We start from the raw sequence: 24,788 nt of genomic DNA on the forward strand, positions 1-24,788 counted from the left end.
TAGCACATCTAAACCTTATCAAAATGGTTGTTTTTTTTCTGAAACCATCTGACCTCAGGCTGTGTGCAGGTTTATAATCAAACAGTCTTTCAGACATACGGAGACAGTAAGGACAGTAAATGCTGAGTAATTTATCTACTTCCTTGTTTATTGTGTGAAGACAATGTGTGTTGCAGTGAACAAGGGAAAATAAAAACATCGCTGATGTTTTCAGTGTTTCTGAATCTCAAAGATGAAAAGACTTATTCCAAAAATTACAATGATTGTCGTGAATGTGCAGTGATTACAGTAAATGTGCATTCAAAGCAGTAGATGTGCAGTGAGCTGTTTTTTGGATCTTCCACCTGTGCCCCCCCACCCCCCACCACCACCACCACCACCTTTACTAGGCAGTTGCTAGGCGACGTAAGGTTTGACTGCTGCTACATGATGCCATGATGGCGCCTCTGCTGCCCCCTGTTGGTTCAGAGGTCTTCAGACGTTTCACGCCAGCCTCGCTGGAGGAAATCGAACGACGACACGAAGTCGAGGAGAAGCAGCAACAGCAAAGGAAGGAGAAGAACATAGAAGTACAAAACTATCAGCTGTCATTCACACGTCTCTGATTTACTTTCTGTCTGTTACTGTCTGTCTCTCTGACTAGCTGTCTCTCTGACTGCCTGTCTGACAGATAGCAGAGGAAGACCTTCCTAAACCGGCCAGTGATCTGGAGGCTGGAAAGCCCCTCCCATTTATCTATGGAGACCCGCCCCCTGAGCTTCTCAACACCCCATTGGAGGAGCTGGATCCCTTCTACCAATCACAGAAGGTGTCTCTCATTGGTCACACACACATTCCCCCTCAGCCCAATTCTGTCTCTCTCTCTCTCTCTGACCATCTGTCTCCCTGACCCGTCTGTCTTTCTCTTTATAACCAGTCTCTCTCTCTCTGACCTGTCTGTCTGTCTGTCTCTCTCTCACTGACCAGTCTCTCTCCCTCTTTCTCTCATTGACCCATCTCTCTCTCTAGCCCGTCTGTCTCTCTCTCTCTTCTGTCTGTCTCTCTCTCTCTGACCTCTCTGTCCCTCTCTCTTTCTTTAGCCCGTCTGTCTCTCTCTGTCTGACCCGTCTGTCTGTCTCTCTCTCTCTGACGCATCTGTCTCTCTCTCTCTGACCTCTCTGTCCCTCTCTCTTTCTTTAGCCCGTCTGTCTCTCTCTGTCTGACCCGTCTGTCTCTCTCTCTCTCTGACGCATCTGTCTCTCTCTCTCTGACCTCTCTGTCCATCTCTCTCTCTTTAACCCGTCTGTCTCTCTCTCTGACCTGTCTGTCCCTCTCTCTCTCTGGCCCGTCTGTCTCTCTCTCTCTATGACCTGCCTCTCTCTCTGACCTGTCTGTCTCTCTCTCTGACCCGTCTGTCTCTTTCTCTCTTTGCCCCATCTGTCTGTCTATCTCTGACCTGTCTGTCTCTCTGCAGACGTTCATTGTGCTCGGTAAAGGAAACATCATCTACAGGTTTAACGCTGAGCCGGCCTGTTACCTGCTGAGTCCGTTCAACCCGCTGAGGACGGCCGCCATCAGGATCCTCATTCATTCATATCCTTTATAATGTCACACCATGCTCCTCCCCGATTGGTCAGTGTGAGGAGACCTCAGTGTCGATCAGCAGTTTATTAATAAATGATCAGCTGATGATGTTTATTTTTCCTTAAAACCAGAACTTTGTTCAGTTTGTTCATCATGGTGACGATTCTGACCAACTGTGCGTTCATGACCATGAGTGATGCCCCCCCATGGAGCAAGACAGTGGAGTGAGTCCACACCACTAACACACACGCACACATACACATATACTCCCTGATACACACTAACGCACACACATACACAAATTCACACACACTGCTACACACACACACATACACACTCCTTGACACACACTAACACACACACACTAATACTAAAGTTCAGACAGTTTGACCTTGAGTGACCTCTGGTGAACATATTCAGGCTGCTGTGACACCTGTCAATCAAACAACCACACTGAGACCACCCAACCGTCTCAGACCGGATCCAGGTGAACTCTGGTGGTTTGGTTGTGGATGACAGCAGACTACCGACAGATCTTTGTCCTGCTGGTGTTTGGGGGGGTTCAGTCCATCTGCAGACTTTGGTGTTTTTAATGTTTCTCTCTGGTTGAACAGGTACGTTTTCACCTTCATCTACACATTCGAAGCAACAATCAAAGTTCTATCTAGAGGATTCTGTGTTGGACATTTCACTTTCCTCAAAGACCCCTGGAATTGGTTGGACTTCATGGTCATCAGCATGGCGTAAGTACCTGACATACACCTGAGATACACCTGAACTGGACCCCACTCACTGTGTCTGTGTTTCAGATACCTGACAGAGTTTGTAGACCTGGGGAATGTTTCCGTGTTGAGGACATTCAGAGTTCTTCGCGCTCTGAAGACAATCACAGTGATCCCTGGTCAGTGTCCCATTTAACGATGCTGTCATCCATCAGGCAGAATTAGCTTCGCTGACATTGGAGCCAGTCCGTCTGTATGTTGATGACTCCATGTTTATATAACCCCCGCCCCAGGTCTGAAGACGATTGTTGGAGCTCTCATCCAATCAGTGAAGAAGCTGGCTGATGTCATGATCCTGACAGTATTCTGCCTCAGTGTCTTCGCTCTGATTGGTCTGCAGCTGTTCATGGGAAATCTGCGGCAAAAATGTGTCTTAATACCACCGCTGTTGCTTAGCAACGACACGTTGCCCGTTGATGTCAACAACAGTTATCATGGTAACCACACCCACGCCAACAACACGGGAAACGGTGACTTTGATTTCTATGAGCACATCAACAACCCAGGTATCTGTCTCTGAACACTATAATACTCATGATCCCTAGCTGCTGTAGCCACAGGTGTCAATGCTGTTCCAGGTTTCTACAGAGAGTGAAAATTAGCTTCAGTACAGCAGAATGTGAAGCTCTGTGATTGGCTGCTGGTTAAATATGAAGTACAACTACTACTCGTACTACTAATACTAATACCACTGCAACTACTACTAGTACGATTATGCCAGAAATCTCATTGAATCAAACAAATGTTGCCTCTCTCCCTGTCTGTCTGTCTGCCTGCCTGTCTCCCTGTCTGTCTGTCTCTCATAGAGAATTACTTCTACCTTCCTGGACATGCTGATGCTCTGCTGTGTGGAAACAGTTCTGACACCGGGTACGTTTACATGGCTGAACACAGTATCAAAATAATAATGTAATGGATGACGATGATGGTGGTGGTGATAATATGATGATGGTGATGGTGATGGTGATGGTGATGATGATGATGATGATGATGATGATGATTGTGATGATGATGGTGATGATATGATGATGATGATTGTGATGATGATGGTGATGATATGATGATGACGATGATGGAGATGACGATAATGATGATGGTAATATGATGATGCTGGTGGTGATGATGTGATGGTGATAATATGATGATGGTGATGGTAATGATGATGGTGATGATGATGATAATATGATGATGTGATGATGATGATGATATGATGATGATGATGATGGTAATATGATGATGGTGGTGATGATGATAATATGATGATGTGATGATGATGATGATATGATGATGACGATGATGGGGATGATGATGATGATGATGGTAATATGATGATGGTGGTGATGATGATGATGAATAGAATAGAATAGAATAGAATAGATAGACTTTATTGTCTGCCCCAGATGGTGACAGAAATTCTCCTGATGATGATGATAATATGATGAGGGTGGTGGTGATGATGATGTGATGATGATGATGATGATAATATGATGATGATGATAATGGTGATGATATAATGACGGTGATGATGGTGATGATGATGATGATGATGATGATGATGATGATGATGATGATGTGTTCAGGGTCTGTCCGGAGGGTTACATGTGTCTGAAGGCGGGGGGAAACCCTAATTATGGATACACCAGCTACGACTCATTTGGTTGGGCGTTCCTGGCTCTGTTCAGACTGATGACTCAGGACTTCTGGGAAAACCTCTTCCAGCTGGTCAGTAACTGGTCCCAGTTTAGTGACTGGTCCCTCTCCCTGTCTGTCTGCCTGCCTGCCTGCCCACCCGCCCGTCCGTCCGTCCGTCCGTCCGTCCGTCCGTCCATCCGTCCGTCCATCTGTCTGTCTGTCTTTCTCCCTGTCTGTCTGCCTGCCTGTGTGTCAGTCCCTGTTCAGTGTCTGGTCCTAGTTCAGTGACCCTTACCTATGTTGCTCACCTGTCTATTTCTACACCTGTCTGAAACAATAATAAAGTTAAAATAAATATAAAATAAACACACAAAGTGAAACAATAAGAGTAGAAACACAAAGGGGAAAAAAAATAAAATAAATATATATATATATATATATATATATATATATATATATATATATATGTATACACACACACACATAAAGATAGAGATAGAGATAAATAAATAAATCAAAGTCTGAAACCTGTGCAAAATGTGTGGATGTATATACAAGCATGACAGAGTATTGCAGGTTGTGAATAGATTGTCCATAAAGTCTATTGTTTCAGGTTCAGCTTGACGGCTTGAGGAAAGAAGCTCCTCCTCATCCTCTCTGTGTTAACGGTAGCGGTAACGCTGACCTGACAGCAGCAGAGAGAACAGTCTGTGGCTGGGGGGGGGGGCTCCTTCGCAATCTTCCTGGCCTTTGACCTGCAGCGCTGCTGGTAAATGTCCTGCAGGTTGGGGAGGGTGGTTCTGATGGTGCACTCAGCCGAGCAGACCACCCTCCTCAAGGCCAAGAAGTCCCGCTTGGTGCTGCTACCCATCTAGGTGGTGATGATCCCAGCCAGAACGCTCTCAATGGTGCAGGTGTAAAAGTTCCTGAGCACATTGAGAGGGAGCTTAAAGTCCCTCAGGCGTCTGAGGTGGTAGACCTGTCGAACCTTCTTCACCAGGGTATCGATGTGACAGGACCACGTCGGATCTTAAGTGATGTTGACACCCAGGTACTTGAAGCTGTCCGCTCTCTCCACCTCGGTCCCGCTGATCCTGAGTGGTTGGTAGCTCCTCTGCTGCTTCCTGCTGTAGTCCACAATCACCTCGTCTTGCTGACGTTCAGGAGGAGGCTGTTGTCTCTGCACAGTCCTCCAGATGGCTGATCTCCGTCGAATAGTCCTCCCTGTTATTGTTGGAGATCACACCCACCACAGCTGTGTCGTCAGCAAACTACAAGATGGTGTTAGAGTCTGATGTGGACAGGCAGTCATGAGTGTACAAGGAGTACAGCAGAGGGCTCAGCACACAGCCCTGGGGGGCACCGATGTTCGGGGTGCGTGGGGATGACAGGTGTTTCCCCACTCGAACCACCTGTGGTCTGCTGGTCAAAAAGCTGTAGACCGACCTGCACAGGGAGGGGGTGAGTCTGAGATCCAGCATCTTAGTGACCAGTCTGGAGGGGATTATGGTGTTGAACGCTGAACTGAAGTCCACAAACAGCATTCACACATAGTTTCCCCTCCTGGTGTCCAGGTGGGCCATGGCTGTGTGAAGCAGGTGATTTATGGCATCATCTGTGGATCTGTTGGGCCGGTAGGCAAGTTGTAGGGGGTCCAGGGAGGCCGGTATGGAGGAGATGATGAAATTTCTGACCAGTCTCTCAAAACATTTCATCACCACAGAGGTAAGGGTAATGGGCCGGTAGTGGTTCAGACAGCTGGGCCAGGCTTTCTTGAGGACAGGCACTATAACAGACTGTTTAAAGCAGGTGGGGATGAAGCACTGGGAGAGGGAGAGGTTGAATATTTCCGTGAACACTGGTTCAAGCTGTTCAGATGATGTCAGCACACACCACGGACTTAGGTGCTGCCTTATACCCTGTTATTGTCCGTAGTCCCTGCCTCAGTCCCCTGCTTTCAGTCTGCTGTAGCTGTGACTCCAGCTTCTTCCCGTACCACTGTTTGGCCTCCTTCGTGGCTCTGCGGACGTCGTAGAAAGCAATCCGGTATGATTCCATGTTTCCGGTGGCAAGTCCCGTGTTGTAGGCAACAGTGCGGGACAGAGCAGATGGCTTTGTCCACCCACAGCTTCTTGTTGAGAAATTCCCTGATAGTTTTAGTTTAGTTTTAGGGACAGAGTCCTCCACTAATTTCCAAATAAATCCCACAACCGCTTCCGTAGCGTCCATGTCCACCTGTGGTGGAATGTAGATGGCACTGAATATGACTGAAGTGAATTCCTGGGGGAGGTAGAAGAGCCAGCATTTTACTGTTAAAAGTTCCAGGTTGGGCGAGCAGGGTTGTATATTCTGAGCCTCAGCCTGTTCCTGATGCTGGCTCGTTTTCCCCGGGGCCTCTTATGCGGAGTGTAGCTGTTGTTGTTGTCGGCCCCTTGCAGGATCTCGCTGGGCCAGGATGTATTGGGAGCCAAAGTAGATGAATTTGTGAGTAAGCCAATGTTCACCAGTGTGTCTCTGTCGTATTTGATACGACAAGGGCACGACATATTGAAGTCTGTGCAGAAAGTTAAAGAAAAAGTTGAATAGAACTCAAATAAAACAATTTACATGTCTTACACTTACATGTCTGTCTCTCACCTGTCCTCCCTCCACCTGTCTATCTCTTATATGTCTGTCTCTCTGCCTGTCTACCATCCTGCAGACACTGCGAGCAGCAGGTAAAACCTACATGATCTTCTTCGTCGTCGTCATCTTCCTTGGCTCGTTCTACCTCATTAACCTCATCCTGGCCGTGGTTGCCATGGCGTACGCCGAGCAGAACGAGGCCACAATGGCGGAGGCCAAACAGAAGGAGGAAGAGTACGCTCAGATTCTGGACGCACTGAAGAAGAGAGAGGAGGAGGTTCGATCTGAAAGACGACACAAACGTTTCCATGGAAAAACACACACAGCTGAACTTTTGTTCTTGTTCTTATTTTGTCAGCAGGCGGCCAGCAGGGCAGCGCTCTCAGACAGCCAGGATTCAGCAGCAAAGAAGATGAATTCATCAGCAGAAATAAAAAGCTACGAGCAAGATCACACTGCCATGGAAGGTACACACAGACAGCCATAGAGACTTGGACATGTGACTTGTGTTTTTACTCTGTAAATCTAGAAAAAATAAAATCTTCAGCTAAAAACACCTTTTTTAAAATGAACGAAAGTAATGAGTGTAAACTTCATTTGTCACTCGGCGCCCTATTGAGCAATGATATAATGATAAAACAGATAAACACAGATAAAAATATAAAAATATCGTACAAACTCATGAATGATTAATTTGTCAGAAGATTTATAGAAATTAAGAGAAATTCACACTACCACACTGAAAACAGGGCTTGATGGCCGAGGTGAGGAGAGCGTCCACATCTGCTTTTTGCAGATGATGTGGTTCTGCTAGCTTCCTCAGACTGTGACCTTCAGCATGCGCTGGGGCAGTTTGCAGCTGAGTGTGAAGTGGTCGGGATAAGGGTCAGCACCTCTAAGTCTAAGGCCATGGTTCTCTGCCGGAAAAAGGTCGAGTTCAAGTATCTCGGGGTCTTGTTCACGAGTGAGGGTAAAATGGAGCATGAGATGGACAGACGGATTGGTGCGGCATCAGCAGTAATGCAGGCACTGTATCGGTCCGTTGTGGTGAGGAGGGAGCTGAGCCAGAAGGCAAAGCTCTTGATTTACCAGTCGATCTACATTCCAACCCTCACTGATGGTCATGAGCCGAAAGAACAAGACCGCAGATACAAGTGGCTGAAATGAGTTTCCTCTGTAGGGTGTCTGGGCTCAGCCTTAGAGATAGGGTGAGGAGCTCGGACATCCGGGAGAGGCTCGGAGTAGAGCCTGTCCCTCCAGCATGTCCCTCCGCTAGGAGACCCTGGAGCAGACCCGACCTAGCTGGCCTGGGAAAACCTCAGGATCCCCCAGGGGGGAGCTGGAAAGAGTTGCTTGGGAGAAGGACATTCGCAGTGCCCTGACCTGTTGCCACCACGACCCGACCTCGGATAAGCGGAAGATAATGGATGGATGGAACCTCTGACCTGAAAGTCTATAGAAGATAAATATGAGATGATCTTTTAGTGAGGACTTTGCATTTTCAAGCACATCGTCCCTCTAACCTGCTGTGTGTTTCAGACTTTGAGGAAGACCAGAGGCCATGTCCTCCATGCTGGTATGCCTTCGCCAACATCTTCCTAAAGTGGAACTGCTGTGGCTGCTGGCGGTGGCTGAAACGGTATCTTTACATTTTCGTCACCGATCCATTCGTCGACCTTGGAATCACCATCTGCATCGTCCTCAACACTGTATTCATGGCCATGGAGCATTACCAAATGACAGAGGAGTTTGAGGAGCTTCTGAGTATTGGAAATCTGGTCAGTGATGACTCTTTCTTTACTGCATTAAAAGTACAGTCTACTGCTAAAAACGCAGTAAATGTAACTAATTATTACCCCACCCCAGGTCTTTACAGGGATTTTCACAGCTGAGATGGTCCTCAAACTTCTGGCCATGGACCCATACTACTACTTCCAGGTCAGACTTCCTATTATTTGTAATCAATCAATCACTCAAGCAATCTTTATTGATATAGCGCCAATTCATAACAGAGTTATCTCAAGACACTTTACATAAAGAGCAGGTCTAGACCAAACTCTTTAATTAAGAGAGGGACCCAACTATTCAGGAATTCAAAATTAAGGATTCAAGAATCCCCACATGAGCAGCATCAGATATTATATTGAGCAACAGTGGCAGGAAAAACTCCCCTTTAACAAGAAGAAACCTTGAACAGACCCAGGCTCAGATGTGGGCGGCTTTCTGTCAGGGTCCATGTTGGGTGGAGGTTGGACAGAGAGAGAGGGAGAGAGAGAGAGAGAGAGAGAAAGAGACAGAGAGAGAGACAACACAAACAGCAACCAACATACTAACAGCGGCTATAGCACTGACAATAGGAATGAGACTAACAAATTATCATTATGGTAGCACTGAAAAACATGATGAGTGGCTGACGATCCACAGCAGTGATTCATGAAGCCAGCGAGCCACAGCAGCAGGACCAGGATCCACAGGAACCTGAGAGATGAGAAAAGCAAGTGATGATGACTGACGGCTGTTCCCATGGTAACATTTGTCTGTGAATGTTCTTTTGTCATGGCTGCAGGTGGGTTGGAACATATTTGACAGCATCATCGTCACAATGAGTCTGTTGGAGCTGGGATTGGCTAACGTTCAGGGCCTGTCTGTGCTGCGCTCGTTCCGATTGGTCAGTGTGACATCATCATCATCGTCATTGTCGCTTTCCAAACATCTCACCTGTCCTCTCATCTGCCTCCTCACCTTTTTCTTGTCCAGATGCGAGTGTTTAAGCTGGCCAAGTCATGGCCAACTCTCAACATGTTAATAAAGATCATTGGGAACTCAGTGGGGGCTCTGGGGAACCTGACTCTGGTTCTGGCCATCATCGTCTTCATCTTTGCCGTCGTCGGCATGCAGCTGTTTGGGAAGAACTACAAAGACTGCGTCTGTCGCATTGCAGATGACTGCGAGCTTCCTCGCTGGCACATGTATGATTTCTTCCACGCCTTCCTCATCATCTTCAGGGTCCTGTGTGGAGAGTGGATCGAGACAATGTGGGACTGCATGGAGGTCTCAGGTCAGACAATGTGTCTGATCGTTTTCATGATGGTCCTCGTCATCGGAAACCTGGTGGTGAGTTACTCTCTGATCTGAGCCAGCTTTACTATGTTAGTAATCCTCTGGAGTCCAGCAGGTAAGCTGTAGCTGTGGTCAGAGGTCTGGGGTCAGAGGTCTGGAGTCAGAGGTTTGGTATCAGAGGTCTGGAGTCAGATGTCAGTGGTCAAAGGTTTGGGATCAGAGGTCTGGAGTCAGGGGTCAAAGGTCTGGGGTCAGAGGTTTGGAGTCAAAACTCTGGTCAGAGGTCAGGGGTCAAAAGTCTTGGGTCAGAGGTTTGGAGTCAAAGGTCTGTGGTCAGAGGTCTGGGGACAGAAGTCTGGAGTCAAAGGTCTGGAGTCAGAGGTTTGGGATCTGAGGTCTGGAGTCAGAGGTCAGGGGTCAAAGGTCTGGAGTCAGAGGTTTGGGATCTGAGGTCTGGAGTCAGAGGTCAGGGGTCAAAAGTCTGGGATCAGAGGTTTAGATTAGATTAGATTAGATTAGATTAGATTAGATTCAACTTTATTGTCATTACACCTGTACAGTACAAGGCAATGAAATGCAGTTTGGCATCTAACCAGAAGTGCAATTTGTAGAAAAAGTGCAGAAATATATATAAGGTATGTACAGAATATGCAGAATTACAGAATTACAGGTGCTATATACAGAGTAGTGCTATGAACATGTGTGCTAGTAACTACGGTATAAATATTAATATAATATACGGATTAGACTGAGAGTGGAATGTACATATAATACAGGTGTATACAGATTGAGGTGATATACATATTACCTAGATTTAAATACTATATTTACAGAGGACAGTATGGTGATGTGTCGGGGCAGGGGGGTCAGTGGGGGGCAGAGTTCAGTAGGGAGACAGCTCTGGGGAAAAAGCTGTTCCTCAGTCTGGTGGTCCTGGTTCGGAGGCTCCTGAAGCGCCTGCCGGAGGGTAAGAGGACAAACAGTTTAGGGGCAGGGTGGGAGGAGTCCTTGAGGATGCTGCGAGCTCGACGCAGACAGCGTTTCCTCTGGATGTCCTCAATGGCTGGAAGAGGAGTCCTTGTGATACGTTGGGCAGTTTTCACCACCCGCTGTAGCATCTTACGGTCTGCGGCAGAGCAGTTCCCATACCAGACAGTGACACAGCTGGCCAGGATGCTCTCGATCGCACAGCGGTAGAAGTTCACCAGTACGCTTGAGGACAGGTGGTGTCTCTTCAGTGTCCTCACTGTCGAATGTCTGTGGTCAGAGGTCTGGGGGTCAAACTTCAAGGGTTAGAGATGTAAGGTCAAAGGTCAGGGCTCAGAGGTATGTGGTCAGAGGTCAAAGGTCTTGGCACAAAGAGAGAGCTGAGTGTGAAATTTCTTTTCCTGCCCTCTGAGGTTCTGAATGTGTTCAGAGGTCTGTGGTCAAAGGCCTGTGGTTAGATGTCTGGGTTCAACGATCTGGGGTCAGATGTCTGTGGTCAAAGGTCTGGGTTCAAATGTCTGTGGTCAAAGGTCTGGGGTTAGAGGTCTGGGTTCAAAGATCTGGGGTCAGAGGTCTGGGATCAGAGGTCTGGAGTCAGGTTTGGGATCAGAGATCTGGAGTCAGGGGTCAAAGGTCTGGGGTCAGAGGTTTGGAGTCAAAACTCTGGTCAGAGGTCAGGGGTCAAAAGTCTTGGGTCAGAGGTTTGGAGTTGAAGGTCTTGAGTCAGAGGTTTGGGATCAGAGGTCTGGAGTCAGGGGTAAAAGGTCTGGGATCAGAGGTTTGGAGTCGAATGTCTGTGGTCAGAGGTCTGGGGTCCGAGGACTGGAGTCAGGTTTGGGATCAGAGGACTGGAGTCAAAGGTCTGGAGTCAGAGGTCAGGGGTCAAAGGTCCGGGGTCAGAGGTTTGGAGTCAAAGGTCTGTGGTCAGAGGTCTGGAGTCAAAGGTCAGGAGTCAGAGGTCTGGGGTCAGAGGACTGGAGTTAGGTTTGGGATCAGAGGTCTGGAGTCAAAGGTCTGGGGTCAGAGGTTTGGAGTCAAAGGTCTGTGGTCAGAGGTCTGGGGTCAGAGGTCTGGAGTCAAAGGTCAGGAGTCAGAGGTCTTGGGTCAGAGGTCTGGAGTCAGGTTTGGGATCAGAGGTCTGGAGTCAGGGGTCGAAGGTCTGGGGTCAGAGGTTTGGAGTCAAAGGTCTGTGGTCAGAGGTCTGGGGTCAGAGGTCTGGAGTCAAAGGTCAAGAGTCAGAGGTCAGGGGTCAAAGGTCTGGGGTCAGAGGTTTGGAGTCAAAGGTCTGTGGTCAGAGGTCTGGGGTCAGAGGTCTGGAGTCAAAGGTCAGGAGTCAGAGGTCTTGGGTCAGAGGTCTGGAGTCAGGTTTGGGATCAGAGGTCTGGAGTCAGGGGTCGAAGGTCTGGGGTCAGAGGTTTGGAGTCAAAGGTCTGTGGTCAGAGGTCTGGGATCAAAGGTCTGGGGTCAAAGGTCTGGGGCTCAAAGGTCTGTGGTTAGAGGTCTGGGGTCAGCAGTCTGAGTTCAAAGGTCTGTGGTCAAAGGTCTGGGGTTAGAGGTCTGGGTTCAAAGGTCTGGGGTTAGAGATCTGTGGTCAGGGGTCAAAGGTCTGGGGTCAGTTTGGAGTCAAAACTCACTAACAAGGGTTAGAGGTCTGGGGTCAGCGGTCTGTGGTGAAAGGTCTGGGGTCAGCAGTCTGAGTTCAAAGGTCTGTGGTCAAAGGTCTGTGGTCAAAGGTCTGGGGTCAGCCCATTTATCCGCTTCTTGTTTACATTTTGTACTTATTTAATTTAATTTATTGGACACTATTTCTCTGCTTTTTCCACGACACTTTACACACTTAGAGACACTTTACACTTTACACGTTGTACTTTGTATTCAACTTTGTATTGTTGCTTCAACTTTTGTATTGTACTCTGGCAAAATAATTTCCTTCGGGATCAATAAAGTTGATCTTATCTTATCTTATCTTATCACCTGGTGTTTCACTGCTGACACCCTGTAGAAACGCTGGCGGATTGGCTGTGCATCACCCATGTCAATGTAATGCTCGATTAAGTGTGTTTTAGTTGGTATATCATTGAATAAACACAATCAATCATTTACAAGAGCACACAGATCAGCAGACCGCTCCACAGACAGGTGTCCAAAGAAAGACCCCATGTTACTCAGCATTTCAGAGTTTTTCAACCGTCCATGCAAGAGGCTCTCATCAGGTGAAACCACTCCATCATCGTCAGGTACAGACAAATACCTTTGTAACCTTACTGTCATTCCATTGAATGACATAGAGTCCAGCTGCTGAGACAACAAAAATCAATTTAGCAAATAAATAAGATGACCAGTATGAACAGTACAACACTGTGTAATGAATATGTCAAGACAGAGTAGAAAAGTATAGTAAAATATACTGTAGTATAGTGTAGTACAATGTAGTATAATATAGTGCACTGGAGTACAGTGTAACATAGTGACGTGCAGTCACAAGATGGCAGCACAAACGGCAGATAGATAGATAGATAGATAGATAGATAGATAGATAGATAGATAGATAGATAGATAGATAGATAGATAGATAGATAGAAATACTTTATTGATCCCCGGGGGGAAATTCTGGAAAGTCTTGGTTCTGTGCTCTCTGGTACTTTTTCTGTTTTTGTTTTGTTCAGCCTTGAGCTCTCTCTGATCACATTCAGCAGTTTTTAAGGCTCCCACTATCCACATAACAGCCTGGACTTTATTCAACTTTACTCAAGTGTCCTTGAGTGTGCTGCTTCTTAGCCTGTTGGTGAGTCCGGCTGGAGGAAAAGTGTACTTCTTTGTCCTTGCTGTGTGGTTGCAGGCTGGAGGAATCCGGTCGCTCCTTTGTCCCTTGGTAGTTAGCAGCTCAGTGCAAACTTTGCTGGTGTGCTCCTGTTGCTCTGATGATCAGCTGGCAGACTCTTGGGCCATACCTGCTGGCGCTGATAAGCTTGGTTCAGTTAGGGCTTTGCCATGAAACAGGGTGGCCTGGTCTGGTATAGGTCACACTAAGGCAGAGGCCTTCAGGAATATGAGAGGGCTCTCTGGGAGATTTCTCCTCAATCCAGATGAGAAGGCAGAAAGAGAGCACTGAGCTTAGCTCAGTTGACCCTCCGAGGTCCAGAGCTGAAAAGATAAGATAAGATAAGATCAACTTTATTAATCCCGAAGGAAATTATTTTGCCAAAATACAATACAAAAGTTGAAGCAGTATAAACAATTACAAAAGGAATTAAATAAAAATAAAAATAAGAATGCAAAGTACAAAGTGTAAACTGTTTAAGTGTGTAAAGTGTCTAAGTGGATGCAGAGAAATAGTGCCTAACAAATTAAATAAAATAGGTACAAAATGTAAACAAGAAGCAGATAAATAACAAAGTGAATTGAGGTTAAAAGAGGAAGTTTAGTGGGGGTTATCTGGTTTAGTGGCCTGAGGTTGTGGGGTCATGTGTCTCACACTGGCCAATGGTGGCTGATGTGTGAAAACTTGAGGACTCACTATTTCCTGGTGAAGCCCAACAGTTCCTGTTCTTGTTTCAGGTTCTGAATCTGTTCCTGGCCTTATTGCTGAGCTCTTTCAGCGGTGACAATCTTGCAGCTCCAGAAGATGAAGGAGAAAACAACTTGCAGATCGCCATAAACCGGATCAATAGGGCTGTGGCCTGGATCCTGAAACATATCTGGACTTTAATGGGAAAGAAGAATCACATCAATCCAGACCACACCGGTAGGATCTGACATGGAACTACCGCAACTTTATTCATTTATGTATTTACATATTTTTTTATAGTGTATTAGTTGTCAAATTCTTTAGCATTAAAGTATTATTCAGTGCTTTTTCTTATTATTATTTCACTGTGTTTCTGTAAACTACATATTTTAAAACTGAATATATTTTGTGTGATTTACTGTTTCATGTTGCTTTTCATTGTTAGGGGTTGACAGTGAGGAGGACAATAGGATGACGAAGGAGTTTTTAGATTTGACCTTTGTGACCTCAGACCAGCCGGTGTCAGAGGTCAAGTTGCTCAGCTGTAACCATAGCAACCTAACCAGCAACTACCACAACATCACCTCCCTTAGGGTCCCCATCGCTGAGGCAGAGTCAGACTTTGAAATGCCTGACAATGACGATGAGGATGAGGATGATGAAGAGGAAGAGGAAGAGGAGGAAGAAAAGCACTATCCAGTAAAGACTATTCTATTCTATTTCAGCCGTTAACCCACTGTAATGTCCTAAGTTGTGATGCAATGGTGCATTCACAGGTCTCATGAAGTTAAAACCGTTATTCAAGCAGGTAATCTCACTGAGATCAAAAGACTTTTGTAGAATACATCTTGTGATGCACCTGGACACATCATCAGTGATGTTACCTTGGGTCATCAGGTGTTTCAGGTGTTTTCAGCAATTACACACCCTCATCCAGGTGACCCAGCCAGCGTTAGTCAAGTGTCTTCGTCTCGTTGGCTTCCTCAGGGCTATCCTTCCATGGGATGGTGAGTTCTGGGAGGAGTTCTGGGACTTGTTTGGAGGCTACAGAAAGCAGCACCATGTTTTGCCTCATTGTTGTTAAAATGTTTTCTGGGAACTTAAGTTGCTTTCCCAAGTCAACCTTAAGTTCCACTAGGCCACTAGAGATGATCCTATCAACTGGCCTCATCCCTGATGAAAGCAGTGGTCTTCTTTGTGGGCAGATTGAATGAATTTTTAATTCAGACTGCTGATTGGGAGCTTCAGCTTGTTGTTCTGCTGATAGATAGCGATGCTGCTCAGGCTCTGAGGCATGCTCCCCTTAAAAGGAACTTGCTCATCTTCCTCTCAGAGCCTTCCTTTGTGGGGATTGGGATCTTATAAACCAAGAGGGGCCAGCGAATATTTGGTAGCATGCTGTGCTGGTAAATCCAGGTTTTTAAATTACCTGGCAGGCATGACTTGTCCACCACATTTAACCAAGCTTCCAATTCATGGTTGGTTACTGGAACAGACAAATCTTTCGTCTCCGTCCTTTTTTTTTTTTTAACATTACATTACTTTACATTACATTACATTTTTAACAATAACATTGAAACTCCCAGAGATAGAACATTGTAGTACTGCATCGGGTCTAAGGCTGGTCACATTTTGGATAAACATTTATGAATGGCATATTCTATGCAATGTCAGGCATATACTGTTCTGCATATTTTTCCCATTTTTTCCAGTGTAAGAAAAAAGTGTCCATTTTTAAGTTCATTGCAAAAGTAATCTTTTCCATTTTGTAAATGTCAGTCATTATTTGGGTCCAGTCCCGGATGGTTGGGTCTCTCTGTACCATCCACTTCTTTGTAATGGCATTTTTCCCAGCTGCCAAAACTGTATTCCAAAGGTATCCAATCACCTTTTCAGAACAGCTTTTAATGTGTGGTTAGTGTTATGCATTCTATGGTTTTAGGAAGTGTTTTAACTGAGTCTGAGTTTGATTGGAAATGCTCTATAAATAAAATGTAGCATTATTATCTATGAACGGGAACATGAGGCTGTTGGTGGTTTCAGTGTAAACTGTATTCGTGTTTCTTCAGTGTGACGAGTCGTCGGTCTGCAGCACCATACAGAGAGTTCCTGAAGTTCAGGAGGATGAAGACAGTGAAGATCACGATGCAAACACACCTGAGAACTGCTGCAGTGACAGTATGAACACACAAACACACACACACACATACATATCAGTCATAGCATAGTTTGAAACAAACAGACATTTCTGTTTGTGGCGATCAGGGTGGCGTTACTGCTGCCTGAAGACCAAAACGGAGAGGATGAGGGGGAATGTTTTTGCCTCAAGCCATGAGGGTCCTGAAACAGTGACTCTACAGAGGAATCGCACGATTTATAATTCATAATTCACAATTCATCCACACATCGCCCAATCCTTTTCCTGTTCCATATAGTTTATGCACTGCTGTATATAGTTTAATTTGTATGAAACAGACAGGGAGCAGAGACAAGCAGCAGCAAACAGCTGCAGTCAAGTCAGACAGTTGCCAGCATCTTTCAAAGAATTTACAGGAAGCCACCAAAATATTTCCATCCAGTTGGATTTATCAAAATAAATAAAATAAGGTTTGTCAGTTCCATACAGCCTGCACACAGCAGGGAGGAAAAGCATAAAACTTTAACTTTTTTTTATGAATAAAACTTTCTTCTAATAATTTTTAATTGATTGAATTGAATATTGAATATTTATATATGAGAATGTGTGTATCTGGCATAAGTGTTAGGCCAATAGAACGTTGCCACCACATGCATGGCGTCAGAGCGAGTCAGACACTAATCGAACCGGCATGCATTGTGTGATGATCACAGATGATGGATTCTGCGCAGGCCTGGCTCATCTCGAACAAGCCTGTTGTTACTGTGGAGGAAACCTTCAGATTCAGTTAGCTCTGATTCTGAGGAAAAGCTTGCTGGGGTTCATTGTTTATTGATGTTTGATCGATGAGAATGAAAACAGCTGAAAATCAGTATGAACTACCTCAGTCCTGAAGGCTGCCGCCAGTCTTTTAACCTTGCTAGGCACCAGAATCACTCCATGCTCAGATGTACCACATTGGCTGTCTGAAATCTAAACTTTCATCTACGATCCCTCACATTTCTGCAGATCACATTGAATGAATCTCACAGTCAGCCCGTTTCTCCAACAGGAGATGGTCTGTCCTTCGATGTCTGGAGCTCAGCACAACAATCACATGCAACCACACTAACCATGACAACAGAGCGTCATTCCTTATCCACCAGCCAACTCAAACACTCAGACAGCTGAACACAGAGACGGGGTCTCTCCTGTTTTAGGTTTTACAGCTGGCCTAAACATGACCTGGAGAGGCCCTAAAGAAAGATTTTTCTCTCACAGTTACAATCAGCAGGTTTGCTGCATGTCAGGTATGACAGGTTGTCTCTACTGCTGGAGATGAACTCAGGTGTTGAAGACACTTGTACTATAACTGGCTTGTTCAAATAAACCAATTTATTTTGGTGTTCATGTTTTTCAGATTGTTACCAACGCTGTCCATTCCTGGACATAGACATGTCCCAGGGCAGAGGGAAGGTCTGGGCTAACTTCAGGAGCACGTGCTTCTCCATCGTAGAACACAACTACTTTGAGACCTTCATCATTTTCATGATCCTGCTGAGCAGCGGAGCTCTGGTATATATTATACGATATTATATAATATTATTGATTGATTTGAACATGATCAGTTTTTAACAAAAATCTTTGTTTTGTTTTTTTGTTTTGTTTGTTTTTTTCTGTAAAGCACATTGTTTTCTAAAATCCTCCAGAGGTTTGACTGCTGCTTAGTCCTCCTGGATGCTGCGTGGTCTGTTTCATCTGATCACATGACTGAGATGCTCAGATCTGATTGGTTTTCAGGAATGTTTGCAGTGCAAGTACTAACCTGTGAGGACAATATGGCCAACAGGAGAGCACTGATTTACTGACCGCAGGGCTACTAACATGGCTGACAAGGCTAACAGTGGACTACATAAATGGCTGACATTCTGACTACTAATATGGCCACCACAACTTACAAAGGTGAGATAACCTTCAACTAACTCAAATGTTTTAACTCACATTTATCGACCCTAAGACACAAACACTGACATCATACTGAATAATGATGTCATAGTAAACAATGAAAGAACAGATAGCGACCTTCCATAAAACGGTGGCTTCGTCCTGTTCCTGGACTTCGACCCTTGCACACGGTTCAGAATTTTCATGCATTTTTGACAGTGCATGAAGGAGTTACATGTCACTTCCTGTGTCCCATATGTGGCACTAGAGAACAGCCACTAATGATGTCCTATATTCCAGTATATGAAGTGTTGACTACACTGTGAAAATTTCATGCAAATCAAATGATTATTGGCGCAGAGGTGTTACTTCCTGTTGCCACCAGGTGGCGCAATGAGTGTAGTTCAGAATGAGTGTGTAGATGTCTTCAGACTGGGACTGTGTTCAGACTGTTAGGACCTTGGACAGTCAAGCTACAGCACAAATTTCCATTTCTTCAACCAACTTCAAGCACTCATAGCTCCTTCATAACAAACATATCAAAAACTCCATTCAAGCTTTAAAACGTTCACCATCTTGTCCTCTTTCAGTCCATCATTCCACCTCCTTCGTGCCATTCACCCTTTCATCACGGTCGCCTTTCGAAAATAAAAAGTTTTTCCCTCCTTTTTCACATTTTACATGAGTGTGTATGTGATGGAATGTTCAGGGCTAGAGTGGGTGATCACTAGAGTGAAGAGGAGCAGAAAAATCATCAGAAAATTGAGTGAAACAGTGATGTGAGTCAAAACACACAGAAACATACGCAGCTCCCACTAAGAGCCTCGGAGCGATGGGAGTGCCAACCGACTCCCTCATTGACTGCCATGTTAACTGAGAGCTCAAAGTGGAGGAGGGAGGCAGACCCACTTCTCTCCACTGGTCAAATTTGAGGTGGCTGTGATTAACCTGTTGTGAGAGAGACGTCCGAGAATAAAACATGCTATTCCTCTCGCCACTAGGTGGCGTTATGACTATGATTCAAAATTGGCATAAACATGTCTTCAGAGCCAGACAGTCATCAAACGGTATAAATTTGGTGAAGATAGGACCTTGTACAGTGGAGTTACAGCACTTTTAATGCTCATGGCGAAGGAAAATGTTTGATCGAAATTCGCCGCATCGTCACAGCAACAGCTTTTGATGGAGACTCACAGTTTTCACTACAGACCAACATCAACGTCTTGAGGCTTTCCTGACCAAATTTGAAGTGGCTGGTCTTGAGCCATCATAGTGTAAAACATAGCATTTCCTGCTGCCACCAGGTGGCTCTGTGACTGTGAATGAATATTGGCATGTAGACGTCTTCAGGGCGGGACTCTCATCAAACATGTCAAGTTTGGTGCTGATTGGATCATGTATAGTCAAGTTATTAACAACTTCCTGTTTGACTGCGAGACACTGAAGTTTGACAGCTCGCCATGCCCAAACCGTTAAAGTTTTGTAGAGACCTTTAATAACTTTTCATCGTTGATGTCTTCTCTACCAGCTGACCAAGTTTGAAATCGATCGCTTCAACCCCCTCGGACTAGTTCGTTCATTTACGTCCCCTGTAAATCGCCAAAAATGTGTGAAAAATCCAATATGGCTCACTTCCTGTTGGGTTTAGGTCATTGCTCCAAGAGACTTTTTTGTACGTCTTGAAGAGATACATGAACCCACCAAATTTCGTATATGTACATAAAACGCAGTTCTGGGGCTTGAAATTAGGGGGTGCTATGGAGCCATTTTGCCACGCCCATTCGTGAGACCTTTAAAATACATAATTTTTCACCACAACTGATGCGTATGCAAAGTTTCTTGAGTTTTCGTGCATGTTCAGGCCCCCAAATTAGCAATTCATTTCGGGGAAGAAAAAGAAGAAGAAGAAGAATTCCTTGCATTTCAATTATGTTTTCGACCCCTTGGTGCTCGACCCCCATGGGGTCCTCACACTTCTTGATGCTTGACCCCCTGATATTTTCTTACCCCCCTGACATATTCTTGCATCCTCGCATTTCAATAGGGTCCTTGCACCGCTTGGTGTTCGGGCCCTAATGAGTGAATAATGTATAAATTAACTTACATCAAACCTGATGCTTTTTGTTTTTTTATTATGGAATTATGGAAACATATTTTCTTCTGTGAAGTGAGCTGAGGCACCATCCTCAGGTGAAGAAGGTGTGCTGTCAATGAGCACCTGTCTGGGTGGTAACATTAATTTATGTGTGAACAGGCGTTTGAGGACATCTACATGGAGCAACGTCGAGTCATAAAGACAGTTCTGGAGTACGCAGACCAGGTGTTCACCTATGTGTTCGTGGTGGAGATGATTCTCAAATGGGTCGCCTATGGGTTCCAGACTTACTTCACCAACGCCTGGTGCTGGCTGGACTTCCTGATCGTAGATGTAAGAACACAATCAATTACAGTGATTATAGGTGAAACAGTGTAAACCACTTTATTCTAAATAATTTTTTCTCTTTTTCTTTATCTTTCATGCAAATTGCCGCCTAATAGGCAGGCGTCTGTATATTTATGTCATGGATATAAAATAAATGGGTAGTTTGACTATTTATTACATAACTCATTATGTGAGCAGGCATTATCAGTCTACCTGACGAAGGGTTAGGGTTCAGCCCAGGTGTTTTCCGTGCTCCGAGGCATTCGTTTTCTGTATCCATCAGCAGCAGTGTGACTCTACCTGGCATTTGAGTCGACTACACGAGGTCATCTGAGGAACCGAGTGTCGCTGCTGTGTAGCATTGGCTCATGTTTGGCTGTTTGACAGAAACTTTGAGAAGGTGATGTTTTGTCCCATTATGATCTCAACATGCATGTTGCAGCAGCCTCAGATGGCAAGCAGGAGGCAGACGGTCACTGACAGGCAAAGGATCATGGGAGTAAAGTAAAATAAACAGAATATATGCAGGAGCAGGTGACCATAAAAACAGTGCTGATGCTGACACAGTAAAACGCAGAGGCCTGTCTCTGCTCCAGGTGCACCTGCAGTGTGATGTCATTACCAGGTATGCTCTGTTTTCCAGGTGTCTCTGGTGTCTCTGACAGCAAACATCCTGGGATACTCTGAGCTGGGGGCCATCAAGTCCCTGAGGACTCTGAGAGCTCTGAGGCCCCTGAGGGCCCTATCTCGCTTCGAGGGCATGAGGGTGAGACAAGCACTTCAAACACTGACCCTCAGACAGACAGGTTTATCAGCAGGTAACCTGTCTGTCTGTCTACCTGTCTGTCAGCAAATAGTACTGACCTCCCAGTGTTAACAGTCTCACTATCTACCTGTTTCTCTCTCTACAACTCAGTCTGCCTTTAGCGACCTTCTCCAGTTAAACTCAGATAAACCAGAGGTTACCATTTCAGTCCAGACTTCCACTGATCATATTTCCATGGAGGTTCTTTGTCCTACTGCGTTAAATCCTCAACATCTGTCATCCAGTCCAGCTTCCTGCACAATATTTCAAACATTACATCTGAACTGGGGTAGAAGCTTACTGTAACTCGTTATTTCCTGTGTTTCCCTGTTTAGTCAATACAACCTACCCAAGCTTCAATCGGTCTAGACTTCTCACACCATCCAACAGGAGAATACACATAGCCCAAATCATAGCATCTCTACACTGCCTGTACATTTTAAAACAGGTTTTTAACCTGACATGTATGAGGCTGGTTCCTGTCCATGTCTCTGACAGTTGAACCCACGTGTTAGTAGTTGAGGGTTAATAGTAGTATAGTAGTTGATGAGACTGATGCTCTCGGATTTACTCAACTCTGGACCCACATCCAGGATGATATCAGGCACACAAGCTCTGTTTCTTCATTTAAATCTCTCTTAAAAACACATTATTTAAGAACCGCATACTTTTTAACTGTTTTAACTGTTTAAGTGCAATTATGTTTTAACCTAATTCGTTACTATACAATTTTAATTGCATTCAATTATTTAATTCCACTTTTATCTGGTATTTCTTTGTTTTCTGTCTTTGTAAAGCACTTTGTAACTTCTGTTCAAAATGTGCTGTATAAGTAGTCTTTTTTTTTATTGTATAGACGTGTCTCCCTGCCTGTCTGTCTGCAGGTGGTGGTGAATGCCCTGGTTGGAGCAATCCCTTCCATCTTTAATGTGCTGCTGGTGTGTCTAATCTTCTGGCTGATCTTCAGCATTATGGGAGTGAATCTGTTTGCAGGAAAGTTTTACTACTGTTTTAATGAGACATCTAAGGAGGTGTTTCTCCCTGAAGACGTCAACAACAGGAGTGAGTGTTTAGCTCTGATAGAGCTAAACATCACTGAGATCCGCTGGAAGAACGTTAAGGTCAACTATGACAATGTGGGGATGGGCTACCTGTCGCTGCTCCAAGTGGTGAGTCTCAACACTAAACATATGTGATGTCACTGAGATACATGAGTGATTCAGTCCAATAGAAAACAGTAACCAGCAGACCAGCGGGTCAGAGTAACCAGTATCAATAATTCCAGTATCAATACCAATCAATATCAATCGTCTCACCTTTTCATTGTAAGGCTCTGCACTATGTCTGGGTCCACAGGTTTATCCACAGCGCTTAGTTGACCTGCTGTTTCTAACTGTATGCAGACGACTGGACTTCTTATATTCTGCTCTTTCAATGAAGACTGATGTTCATGAGTTTCGTCTCTTTCAGGCCACATTTAAAGGATGGATGGACATCATGTACGCAGCAGTGGACTCCAGAGACGTCAGTACACCAACTTACAGTTGTATAGTTGTATAAAAACTGGTACTAATGCTCCATCATACTGGAACTGCACCTAGTACTAATACTAATTTTAGTACTGATACTGGCACTGGTGCTGGTATTGGAAGTAATACCAAGACTGGTACTGTGACTGATAGTAATACTAGTGCTGATTCTTGTACTGGTACTAATACTAGTACTGGTTCTTGTACTGGATCATAAGGCCATGACAAAACAAAGAGAGAGCGTTCCTATTGGCTGTTCTACAAACGTGCCTTCAGATTTGGCTGAAAGTCTGATTCAATGGAGGAAAGTGCACATAAAACAGGATGATGATTCTCATAGAATTGTTGCTGTACAGTAGAATGGCCTTGCAATGTCAGTTGAAGCTACTAGCATAATTTTCCTGCATGCATGAAGCGTGCAAATGGTCTTCTGGTAGGTTTTCCCAAGAACTCACACGGCTTTTAATAAATTCATAACAATAAAGATTCAAAAAACAGAAATAGAGGATGAGTGTGGAGGTCAGTAGAATCAATGGTGTGGGGTGAGCATGAGAGTGAAGATAATGCATGAGTGTTGTGAGATGCATTTAAACAACATAAAAAAAGACCCAAGGAGGAACAGATAGAGAGGAACTTTTAGTAACAGAACTTTATAGGCTGTGGACACTGGGCCCAGGTCCCCCCCCCACTGACACAGATGCCCCAGGATTGGCGGGGTCGGGTCGCCACAAACCAACACTAACAGAAGCACTGTTACAAATCCTTGCACTGATGGTGGTGTAGATGCTGACTCTGGAAGTAATACTGATACTGGTACAAAGTTGTCATTGTTCCAACCACATCACGTATGTGTGTGTGTGTGTGTGTGTGTAGGTGGAGTCCCAGCCAATGTACGAGGCCAATCTGTACATGTACCTTTACTTTGTATGCTTCATCATCTTCGGCTCCTTCTTCACCCTTAACCTCTTCATCGGAGTCATCATCGACAACTTCAACCAGCAGAAAGCCAAGATATGTTTCCTCTCAGTCACAGACAGGCTGATGTCACAGTCGCCTGTGCTTTAAGTCAAAGACCAGCTTCAGCTTGGCCCAGACTCCAAATCTTATCAGTGAGGTAACTCTTGTTTTCTCTTTTGTCTCCACTTGGGAGGAACAGATATTTTCATGACGGAGGAGCAGAAGAAATATTACAACGCCATGAAGAAACTGGGCTCCAAGAAACCTCAGAAACCTGTTCCACGACCTGAGGTCAGTTCAAGCACTTCCTGTCTGACTTTTTTACAATCAGACACTAACAAAGGCGTGAAACGTTCAGGTGGAACCAGGACTGAAATCTCTGTTTGATGCCTTTGACTCTGGGTCAACATAATCTGTTTCTCCTCTTTCTGCCTCACCAGAATAAGTTCCAGGGTCTGGTCTTTGACCTGGTCACCAAACAGGTTTTTGATATCTTCATCATGGTGTTGATCTGCCTCAACATGGTGACCATGATGGTGGAGACAGATGAGCAGAGCAAGGAGAAAGACATCATCCTGTACTGGGTCAACCTCGTCTTCATCGTCATCTTCACCACAGAGTGCACTCTGAAGATCATCGCACTGCGGCAGCACTACTTCGCTGTTGGCTGGAACATCTTTGACTTTGTGGTCGTCATCCTGTCCATCGTAGGTAAGTTGGCAAACTGGTGTCTAATGATGTCATCGTGTCAACATTTATTCTCATGTCAAATGTCTTGTAGACGTCTTTAGATTTAAGGACCAAAAATCTCCTTATACATTTTAATTTCATTAAATTATATAAAATTACATCTGACCA

The 24,788-nt window shown here is 45.0% G+C and overlaps 1 protein-coding gene across 1 annotated transcript in view; it reads left to right on the top strand.

Moving 5' to 3' along the window:
- The first annotated feature begins 437 nt into the window (after nt 1-437).
- The window catches only part of scn4ab (sodium channel, voltage-gated, type IV, alpha, b), a 29,766-nt gene continuing 5,415 nt past the window's right edge, over nt 438-24,788 (top strand). The window contains exons 1-26 of the mRNA XM_070847926.1: nt 438-569; nt 671-808; nt 1,454-1,572; nt 1,698-1,787; nt 2,178-2,306; nt 2,373-2,464; nt 2,579-2,851; nt 3,152-3,215; nt 3,926-4,067; nt 6,679-6,879; nt 6,961-7,069; nt 8,142-8,380; nt 8,469-8,540; nt 9,169-9,270; nt 9,360-9,716; nt 14,208-14,394; nt 14,603-14,856; nt 16,227-16,335; nt 17,694-17,848; nt 20,472-20,645; nt 21,283-21,405; nt 22,329-22,613; nt 22,915-22,968; nt 23,847-23,984; nt 24,117-24,221; nt 24,371-24,641. Coding sequence (XP_070704027.1) covers nt 438-569; nt 671-808; nt 1,454-1,572; nt 1,698-1,787; nt 2,178-2,306; nt 2,373-2,464; nt 2,579-2,851; nt 3,152-3,215; nt 3,926-4,067; nt 6,679-6,879; nt 6,961-7,069; nt 8,142-8,380; nt 8,469-8,540; nt 9,169-9,270; nt 9,360-9,716; nt 14,208-14,394; nt 14,603-14,856; nt 16,227-16,335; nt 17,694-17,848; nt 20,472-20,645; nt 21,283-21,405; nt 22,329-22,613; nt 22,915-22,968; nt 23,847-23,984; nt 24,117-24,221; nt 24,371-24,641 — 4,114 coding nt within the window. The remainder of the gene's footprint in view (nt 570-670; nt 809-1,453; nt 1,573-1,697; nt 1,788-2,177; nt 2,307-2,372; nt 2,465-2,578; nt 2,852-3,151; nt 3,216-3,925; nt 4,068-6,678; nt 6,880-6,960; nt 7,070-8,141; nt 8,381-8,468; nt 8,541-9,168; nt 9,271-9,359; nt 9,717-14,207; nt 14,395-14,602; nt 14,857-16,226; nt 16,336-17,693; nt 17,849-20,471; nt 20,646-21,282; nt 21,406-22,328; nt 22,614-22,914; nt 22,969-23,846; nt 23,985-24,116; nt 24,222-24,370; nt 24,642-24,788) is intronic.

This window comes from Pempheris klunzingeri, chromosome 17, assembly GCF_042242105.1.
Source record: "Pempheris klunzingeri isolate RE-2024b chromosome 17, fPemKlu1.hap1, whole genome shotgun sequence".
NCBI classification, from domain to species: Eukaryota; Metazoa; Chordata; class Actinopteri; order Acropomatiformes; family Pempheridae; genus Pempheris; species Pempheris klunzingeri.